At 35.1% G+C, this 10859-nt stretch overlaps 1 protein-coding gene across 1 annotated transcript; it reads right to left on the bottom strand.

The window, feature by feature from the left end:
• Positions 1 to 7417: 7417 nt before the first annotated feature.
• On the bottom strand, positions 7418 to 9559 carry LOC113279884. Its single transcript, XM_026528530.1, has 4 exons — positions 9402 to 9559; positions 8653 to 8906; positions 8318 to 8448; positions 7418 to 8176 (listed from the first exon to the last, which is right to left on the bottom strand). The coding sequence occupies exons 1-4, from the start codon at positions 9557 to 9559 to the stop codon at positions 7418 to 7420; spliced, it is 1302 nt and encodes a 433-aa protein (XP_026384315.1).
• Positions 9560 to 10859: the final 1300 nt, after the last annotated feature.

Below are 10859 nucleotides of genomic sequence, written 5' to 3'. Positions count from 1 at the left end.
TTATATTGTCTCGATCTCGTATCCATAGACTATCACACGAAATGTGAACCGATTAGTTGTATTATCTCGACTCAGTCCATAGACAATCACTTTCGTAGAAATGAATTATAGGTAGGAAAAGTTTTAGCTTGAGGTATATTTGGGTACCCTCGCCTTTTCACTCTTTGACATACTTTTCTAAAAATTGAGTCTGACTGTCTAGTTGATTCTTTTGAAAGTATATTGGAGTTTGTTCATACATATTGCCTAAACGAAATATTGGGCGTGGTTGTTAGACCCCCGCCTTTTCAATTGGTAACAGAGAGGAAAACACGTTCAAGACCTCATAAGTCTATGTTTGTAGCAATCTGACTCTATGGACAGTGGTTTTATCTCTGATAAATGCATCACCAAAAACAAAAGTTCAGTTTCTTTGAAATCTACTAAAGAGAAAGATTTTTCAATCTTGAATATAGATGACCCTAGTGTTCTAATGAAACATACTTGCATTGACAAGTGTTACCCAGATTACCTTACTGACGAGTCTGAATCTGAAGTAGAAACGGAAGCAGCCAAAGAGAATACAATGATTCTAAAACTCGTTAGACTCAGGTTGATGAAATCAATCGGTTGAAACACAAAGTCAATTTTCTTGTTGGTATGGTAAATAAGCATGACTTTCAATTAAAGTTCTTACGAGAGGAAAACACCTTAGTCTATTCTTCACGAGCGCTGCTTGAGGAAAAACTCAAAGAGGATGCTTTGGAAATTGAAAATATTTTGAGTAAACTCTCTATTCAAGGATGTTCCAAAGAGTCCATTATACCAATCGCTTCTGATTCCTCTAGTCAAGGAATCTTCATATCACATGGAAGGAAGAAATCTCCCAATGATGGTGTTAAGTCTGTTTTCTCTAATCACTCAGGTGATGAGAAAGTTTGTCTCTTTTGTGATTCAAAGGGACAGGTTGAGCAATAGAGGAAAACTAGGTTGAATGACAATTATATTTTCCGTCTTCAACATACTTTAGATTTAATTCTCAAAGGTGTAACTGACATCCGTATGTCCAAACCAATTGGTTTTAGTACTCACCCTATGTATCCCACCAGGAAAGTCAGTTCGGTTTGTTCCTCGAATGTTCAAAAGAGCAATAGTAATTTGAATACAAATCGTCCAAGAAGAGCTCAAGGATCTTCTTCTGTTAAAAAGGGAGATAATGTTGTTCTTGATGTGAAAAGGGTACCAAAAGAATAAGGCAAAAATGGAGAAGTTGAGTCTGGAAGAGCAGTTGAGTTGGCCACTTGATTCTTAACGCAAATATGTGATTTCTGAAGAAAGATATATCAGTTTATTTCCTTAATTACGTCTTCTTTGACGGGAATAAATTCATTTGTATTCCACTATTTAGAATTGACAATCTATTTTATATGAATATCATGATTTTTTTTACTATCACTAATATCATATATTGATACCTATACAGTGAGTGTAATTTTTCATTTAACTAAAAGAAGTTGGAGCCTGGTTGACCATTTGAGTTGGCCGCTGAATTCTTAACGCAAGTATGTGATTTCTGAAGAAAGATATATCACTGTATTTCCTTGATTACATCTTCTTTGACGGGAAGAACTTTATATGCTTTCCACTATTTAGAGTTGACTATCTTGATTTTAGACATAGTGAGTGTGATTTTCCATTTAACTACATCAACTTGGAGTCTAGAAGAGCAGTTGAGTTGGTCGCTTGATTCTTAACTCAAATATATGATTTCTGAAGAAAGATATATCTGTGTATTTCCTTGATTACATCTTTTTTGACGGGAAGCACTTGATATTCCACTATTTAGAATACGTAACTATTTTATATTAATATAGTGATATTTTTTACTATCTCTAATATCAGATATACCTATATGGTGAGTGTGGTTTTTCATGTACCTACAAATACTACTGATATTGGCAATGTCATGGACTACTTACTGATTTCAAGGGTTGGTATACCTTTTCAAAAGTATTTTGTTTAAAAGCATATATTGATCTCCAATACTTTAAATAATACTTGATTGGTGAACTTGGTTCCAAACTGTTGATCTACTAAATGATAGTTAGTATTTTCATTATATACTTCAATTGTTAATTGGGTTCATGGACGAGAGCTCACTAGATATGGGTCAATTCACATCGTACCCGGTGTGTAGCACGAGTTACTATTTTTAATTAACCGGCACTCGATATTCTTTTAGTAAATGAGAGGTAGCTATTCGAATTGACCCATAATTTTTTTACCTAAAAGAAAAGCGCATTATGCATGTATTTATTGATTCTTGGTGTTTTTTTAATGGGAATTGATGACCTAAAATCAACGAATGATCCTATTGTAATTAATATATCTGATATGAATTTAAATGCTGAAAATTTAATAAGGAAGGAAATCAATGAATATCCTATTGTGATTAATATATCCTATTTAATTTTTGTTATTAAGCCCATTATAAATCCATAACACAAATCAAGTAATGAAAAAAGAAAAGATAGATCAAATTTGAAAATGACCAGTTTCTCAAAGCAACAATGGGCATCCAATTTCACCACTATTCGTGTGATTGTAGCTCTCATCTTATGCTTGTTACTATTGGGTAGTATTTCTTACTCGGTTGAAGCTTCTACAGGAAGGATTACTGGTTAGCATATTTACTTTCAAGAACTTAATATATTGATATCATCCAAAAATATACTTGTTATTCTCTTGTTAAAATGAAAGAGATAACTTTTATTATTATTTTATTCTGTAATTTCTTTTAATCCGACTTTGATACCTTATTACTCTCACGAGCCATAATTGACTCATAACGATTAACTAATGGGTGATGCTCATGGGATAATGCAGATGGAGCAGTATCATCAAGAGAAGTAATAAATTTTGAGTGTACTAGTGAAGGCAATTGTGTAGATGATAAAGATTGTACTATTCTTTGCAGATCAAAAAAATATTCTAACGGCGTATGTGACCCAAGTTATGAAGCGCCACTAGGGGTCTGTTGTTGTTCAAACTAGAACTTATTTGATTTTTACATAATTAAATAATGGGCATGCAGACTTTTATATGCCTATTGAGAAAAACAATACAAACATCTCAATAAATAGAAAATTATTCAGACTATCTCAGTTGGGTTTTGTTATCGTATATGTATGCGGATGATTATTTTTTATTATTTAGCTTTTATTAAAAAGTAAGCAGGTACAATATAAAAATCAGGTAAAATCAAGCAGTGCTCCTACATTTGATAAATGAAAGATGATTACATTTTCTTTTTTTTTTGAATAAGAACTATTACAACCAGCTAGCAAAATTTGAAAATACATTTGTAGTTTTCTTAAAAACATACTCGTTACGTTCCACATTAGATGGTGGTTTAGAATTCATATTGTGTTCTAAAATACGTGAAGGTTTAGATATTTTCCTCAAATTTTCGATGATTTACCTCTGGTTTCGAATCACACCACATTAATTCTCTTTGTAATCAGCGATAGATAATTCTTTTTTGGAACTATAAATAGGGTTTGAGGGAGTATTTTCTTAATCCCAAGTGAAATTACAACAAAATTAACAATTTACACTAATCTAGAAACTAAAAACTAAGAGGTTTAAATTTTCAGGAAGGTAACAATAAAGGTAAAATTGGAAAAAATTTACTCTCTTTGATGTTTATTAATTTGCGTGAAAAAAATTAATCAAAACCATCATCTAAAGTGGAATGGAGGGAGTAATAATTTTTCGTTCTCCTTAACTACCCAATGAGTTGTCTTATAATGGTGAAATTATTTAAGTCTTCATGAGTGGTAGATGAGCGTCTCCACTTGTAATGATTGATGACACACTGAACAGACTCTTCTAGTCTTCAATCTTCGGTCTTCAAATCGACTTCAGAAACAACTTGATTTCATTAATGATCGATCACACTGAACTAAGTCTGTTAAACATGGATAACTAAAAGTCCTATCTTCAGATCTAGATGCAATAATGCATATATGAAATTATTGATCCTTGAATTAGTTTAAGTGACATAATTATATCATAAGAGAAGGATCACAAAATAAACAAACTAGATCTATGAAGTTTCTAAATTTTTCGTTAGTCAATCAAACAATAATCAAAAACTAAATAACAATATTATTCTAGTTTTCCAGAAAAAATACTACCAGTGATTCTTTGATCCTACAGAAGTCTTTAGCCGAAGCGTACATAAGAGGTTTCACCTTAGTAAGATACTCTTCTCTCGAGTGAGTATTACAAGAATACTCTAGAGGGCTTCCCGTACAAACGATTAGTTTATTGTATCCAAGGGATAAGTTTGTAAGAAGTATAATGGCTTAACCCGTGCCGTAACGACATGGCTAATATTGTCTTTCTATATTTTGATTTGTTTCCTAATGAAAAAACAAATATTTCATGGTGCAGTAGTCTAGTATCCTGCACCATCTGGAACCTTCGATTTTTACGTACTCCATCCACAAATATCCAACAAAATGATGGCACCCGGATAATTTTAAAAGAGCTCAAATCATTATATAAAACCAATCACTTTCCCAAATTAATAAAAAGAAAAAAGAGAACTAATCACCTTTGAATGAAACAATAATCACTCATTGAGTAAAAGGTACAAGGAAAATAATTTTTTTAAGAGATCTAGAGTTTGGAAACTATAGATAAGTAACATAGTTTCAAGTAATGTAATGGGGAGATGTTCATTAATCATAAATGTCTGTTCAGGCATTGATTCCATGCCGGTATCGTTTCGTTTCGCGTCTTGTTAGTTCAAAGCCACTATTTCGATGGTGACATCGGGCTTATCTTATCGTTGTGGTGGTTGGGTTTGTTTCATACCCCAGTTTTTCTTCCTGGCTAAATTGGGGCCTATGCCACTTAATTGGGGTCTATAGCTACGTGACAAAATAGGGTCATTAAAAAATAATTCATAGAAACCCCTTATCCACTATTTATGTTAATGCCTGATATGCCCTTGTTAAATTAGTGTTAATTGAAAAATTAAAAAGTGTTTAATCAAGTTAATCCTGAGATTTAATTTCATTAATGCATAATCAAAACCTGTAAAAAATTTTTTTTACTCGATCCAGAATCGGTTGATGTTAGTACATTTGTAAACCGATTCTGGGTTGAGTTTTATGCTTGGGAAGATGCAAACCCAGAATCGGAGTTTGATTAATAAACACATAAACCGATTCCAAAAATCGGGATTTCTAATGCACATGTAAACCGATTATGCCATACTTTCAGAAACAAGATATTCATTACATAGTTTAGGAAATTAGCCCACTACATATATATAGGATTCAGTATGGGAATTCTAGAATTTGACACATCAAATGCTCGTCAATGAACCTCCGAACACGTCGGTACAACGTCGTGTATTCTTTGTGGTGAATGAACTTTGTTTCCCCATTAAGAATTCTCCATAACCCGTCGAAACGTTCCAGCTAAAATTCAATGAATTCTTATATGCTAGTACGTGAACTAGTGTAGTTGAAATAGGTATAAAAATGATCGCATTACTCACTTTTTCCCTAAGAAAAGCTCGTGGATGATAGTGGTACACCATATTTCTAACTATTACGTTCTCTCGCATTGCGCCTTTTATGTAGTTGAATCGAAAAGCCAAGTCTCTCCATTTTCGATTATTAGGATTCGCGGTACGCCCGTAAAAGTACTCTCTAACTCTCTTCCAAAACAATGAATAAATTTCATTCGGATGTTCGCAGAACGTATTGGCAAAGGATTTTACCAAACACAAATCTTCAAACGGTTCCCATTCCATTTTCTAGGCTAAGTGTGTGATGTGGGAGTGGCTCGAAGAGGTTTTCCTTATATAGACGAAGTCTCAACGGCTATTTTTTTTGAATTCAATTCAAACAATCGGATTTTATATATGACCACATAGACCGATTGTTTCCTTACAAAATCATATAAACTTGCCTTTAACAAATCGGGATTTTGTAATGCACATGTAAACCGATTTTAAAAGTTACAGAACTTTTCTTCTTAGCAGTCGGATTACATATTTATACATGTAAACCGATTCTGAAAGTTACAGAACTTTTCTTCTTAGAAATCAGATTACATATTTATACATGTAAACCGATTCTAAAAGTTACAGAACTTTTATTCTTACAAATCGGATTACATATTTATACATGAAACCCGATTTTAAAACTGAACATTTGGGAAACTGTCAGAATCGGATTACACATAGTTATATGTAAACCGATTCTAACAGAAAGAATGCTAGAATCCTCAATTTTTTCCACACACATTAAGTCATTCATAAACTAGAAACCATATTAAGTCATTATAGACTAGGAGCGTAACCAAACATAATTCGAAAATAAGTTTAAGACAAGACATAAGTTTTGACTCATAATTATCCATCCTTAAAGACATAAACATAAACATGAATATAATCATTCATTCATGAACATCCCCACCACGACCACGTCCACCGCGTCCTCGTTTACCAGGTATAGCGCTGCTCGATGCACCTTCAGTCATTTTTTTTTTTTTTTGGGGGGGGGGGGGGGGGATCTCTTCCTCTTCTTCTTTGGCTCCTCCTCCTCATCATCATCATCCTTCTCCCCAAACTTTACACCAGCTTCTACATCTTCGAGACCATTCAATTCATCAATTAGCTTTTCATTGACATTCATATTTTTTCCTTCCCTGATTTCTAGCTTTGCTTGGGTTATCAAGTGTCCGACTCGTCTTCTCTGTTTCAATTTCAAATAAGAAACATTCAATACATAATGCTAAAACCATTAACAAATCGTAATTAAGTAATAATACGCACCAAGTAATCGAGAGCCGAATCTTTGTCCTCTATCTTGGGACTCTCATCTACTCGTATAACTCGAGTATGCGAAACTTTGAGGTACCACGGTATGTAACCCGGAATTGCCGCGTTATCTGCTGGAGATGGACCATCCAAACGATATCTGTGGAACGCTCTGTCGTTACAATAATCACATGATGGGAAAGGCTTGTGAACAATGATAATATCATTATCATGTGATTTGGTTTTTGTCTCATTGATGTTGAACATCTTGTGCGCCTTTGGGATTTTTTGTACGTAACCGCATTGTCTTGCGACTCTCGTAGGGTTGTACATTACATATCCTCTTGGGTGAAACAAAGGCCCAAAATATTCACTTTGCTCTCGTCAGCCAACCTTCTTTCCTTTTCCTTTAGCCAAATCCTCCTTGTAAGGATCAAAGAAAACATCCTTTGTTGTCAAGTTGTCTACCTGGCGTCTCAAATTCAGAAAATCCATTTTTTGTTTCTTCGGATTACTTTTGTAGTTGTACTTGTCTCCATAATTCTCTCAGTCCCAATCCTTGTTCTCAAAAGACCTTTTAGCAAATATTAGGAACTACATATATATCCAAGCCTGCAGAAAAGCCATATTCCCTCCTATTTGGTTCCTTTGAGACCTAGAAGCCTTTCTCAACTCCTTCAACGAGTGTGCAAGGATGGCAGTGGCCCAAGAGTATTCACGAAGCTCTCCAAATGGTTGCAAAAGATGGATAAAGTTGGCGCTTAAACGGGCACCGGAAACGTCGAGGAAGATTACAGCTCCCAGGACATAGAGGACATACGCATTGGCCGTGGCGATGATACGTTGCGGCATCACCTCTTTTCCCTCAGCACAAAGCTTCTTTGTTCCCATGAAATTTTCCATCAGCCTCGAGAGATGGAATATCCTATGCTTTGCCTTGCCTACTAGCATCTCCTTCTTGGTCTTCTCCTCATCCCATTGGAACACTTCCTTGGTCCACGCATAAATCTTGTCCCACTCAAGCTCTGGCTCGTACCCTTTGTGCTTCACAGCTTTACCTTCTATGCTTAGGCAGGTAATTAACTTCACATCATTTGGAGTTATCGTCATTTCTCCAAACGGAAGATGTAAAGTATCCGTTTCCCCGTAGTATCTCTCGGCAAAGGCGGAACAAAGAGGTCTGTCGTAACCAAGGTCCAAATTCTCGACCGCAGGTAACAACCCTGTATAATTGACTAGATCGATTACTTCCGGAACTTCTCCAACGGTTGTTTCTATACCTTCCAGTGGCCATTTCCTAATCATACTCACTGACGTTCCTAGCTTCATAATACGAACGACATCCTTGTGATCCTATAAAACAAAACAACCACGATGACAACAATCATAACAATACACGAATAATAATGTTTACATCACATAGCATAAGGTTTAGGTACTTACTATGGTATTGTAAACGACGGAGGCCAAACTGTCTTTGTAACTCCATAATACCTTTCCTCCATCACCGGGTATCCCTAAAGGTGGATCGTCAGGGCCGCGAGCAAACATCTTCAGCGGGTCGGGCATGTGGTCACCTTTCTTCTTCTTTGGTCCTTCTTTCTTCTTACCTTTTTCTTTAGCATCTCCTCATTGGTCTTGTTGTTGAACTTCTTATTCTTGAACGACTTCTCTTATCTCTTCATCACTTTCATCCTCACCTTCTTCTTCATCACTTTCACTCTCATCACTTTCTTCTTCACCACCTTCCTTACCACCACCTTCCTTATCACTTTCACTCTCATCACTTTATTCCTCACCACCTTCCTTGCCACCACCTTCATCATCACCTTTTTCTTCTTCAATTTCTCTATCATCACCTTCTTGTTCAGTAGGTTTTTTGGAATCAGATTCTTCATGTGTTGGTTGCTCCGCTTGAGGTGGTGGGTCATCGATAATGATCCCTTTGGCTTTACTCCCCGTGCCCCTTGGGTTTCGGTGGGAAGCATTCAAATTTTTACCGTCTTTTCGACGAGGTCCCAAAGGCTTAGGAGTAGCAAGGTCATATTTCCGCTTATATTTCTTTTCGACTTGATTTTTTTGCCTGTGAAATACAGATTTAAGCGACAAAAAACAATGGAATAGAATGCATTTTAAAATCAAGGTACATAATCGATTTACTCACTATACATATAAAATCCGATTCCTAACATAATAAATTAACAATCGGATTTTGTGAAGTGCTAATGTAAACCGATTCCAGAAATCGGTTTACTAGATAAAGTCCGATTCTAAACTACACAATCGGTTTTTTGTGAAGACATATGTAATCCGATTCCAACAAAATAAAGATCCAGAAGTATTGGCTACAACAATCGGGCTATTAATACATTAACGTTCCCCGATTCCATTTCACATGCAGAACAATCGGTTTATATGTTTAAGAACATAACCCGTTACTAACAAGCATCGGGTTACTTCGACATTAACGTAACCTGATTCTGTAACACTGAAATTTTTTGATTTCAAAATTCTCGATTTCTAACCTATTGCATGTTACTAAAACCTAGTTTAAAGGATTGGGTTGATAGAAAAGTACCTGATTCGACCCATTTCCTCCTCTTTTGCGATACGAGACACTTCGGCTTCCTCGTGAACTTCCTTCGTTTTCTTTCGAATCGCTTCAACAATTCCGGGATCGTTACCACTAGAATAATTCTTGTTAGTAGGATGCTTCATTCTTGTTGATTTAGACATTTTATAGAAGAAACAAAACGATTAATCATTTTTGGATCGTTGATCATCAACGATTTTTGGTTTCAAAAAAATGAAAAAAGAGCGAGTAGAGAAGATGAAGAATCGGTTTTTAGGTTAGAAATGAAAACTTATTTTAGTTAGTTAGGTTTATTATTAAAGATTCATGGGGGTAATTTAGTAATATTAATATTTTTTTGAGAGTAATTTTGATAGTTTCCATAAATTTAGACATCCCTTATCATTGTGTATTAAGTAGATGAAGTAATCTATAGGCCCCAATTAAGTGGCATAGACTCTAATTTAGCCAGATTTTTCTCCGACAGTTCTTCATATCCCTCCCATATCAGTACGAAACTTTATATTTTTTCGGAGCCATCATCATTCGCATATTATTTCCCAATCGATTCAAACCTTTGCATTAAGATCTCACCGGAGGAAAGTGATCCAAATTGTTTTTCTATTCATTTAAAAAGGTAGCTAAAGGCAAAAATATATATCCGTATAAAGCAATACAATTACCGGATGGTGGACGACCATAGCTGTTCCGAGGCATCAACATCAATAAAATTTCTACCAAATGATAAGTAAGCAACAATAACGTATTTAGTGAAGCAAGGGTGATACAAACAACAAACGCAACGAAACATTTAAAACAGACAAACAGCTCTACACGTGTACACATATACAAGGTATATTATTGCTCAAGGCTTCAGTACGATTCAAACGAACTGTAAATTTGAGAAAGTGGAGTTGACAGATTCTTTGATATCAAGGCCATGCCATACAACGTATAGTACATTTATCTTAACAATACTAAGAAGTGCATGACTTGTTGATTTATTTAACCTACAAAACTACTCACAGATAAACTATATTTGACATCACCTTGATGTTTTCGTTCTTTGGGAGTAGTAACTTGGTGAGAAAAATGCAGGAACCTATAAAAATTAATCAATCAAAAATATATTTTTTCGGGTGGGATATTTAGACAATTTTAAGTGCTAAAGAATCACAAAAACTTATAAAACATATCCATCTTTGACCATCTAACGGAATCATTGGCACCATTGCGACTCTCTACTGCCATCCTTCCCCTACCAAATATCATAGACTGCAATGTATATATAGTAAACCTAGTCCATGAGAATATACTAGTTGACATCAGCAAAAAAAACCTAACCTACCCAACAATAAAACATATTTGTGGCATACAAATTAACCTACGTGCCACAGGAAGACAGTATGCAATAACTCAAAAACATACTCCCATCCATTGACTTGGCATCATGTCCACATACCA

Source organism: Papaver somniferum, chromosome 5 (genome assembly GCF_003573695.1).
Source record: "Papaver somniferum cultivar HN1 chromosome 5, ASM357369v1, whole genome shotgun sequence".
NCBI lineage: Eukaryota > Viridiplantae > Streptophyta > Magnoliopsida > Ranunculales > Papaveraceae > Papaver > Papaver somniferum.
The sequence above is the reverse complement of the archived record's forward strand: the minus strand, read 5'-3'. Positions and strand labels throughout refer to the sequence as shown.

Excerpts from the sequence above, each read along its gene's own strand:
- LOC113279884 (XM_026528530.1), bottom strand. The coding sequence starts at position 9,559 with ATGTCTAAATCAACAAGAATGAAGCATCCTACTAACAAGAATTATTCT. Across the intron at positions 8,907-9,401 it reads GAGGAAATGGGTCGAATCAG|GCAAAAAAATCAAGTCGAAA; the intron begins GTACTTTTCTAT and ends TGTATTTCACAG. Across the intron at positions 8,449-8,652 it reads AGAAATTGAAGAAGAAAAAG|ATGCTAAAGAAAAAGGTAAG; the intron begins GTGATGATGAAG and ends ACCAATGAGGAG.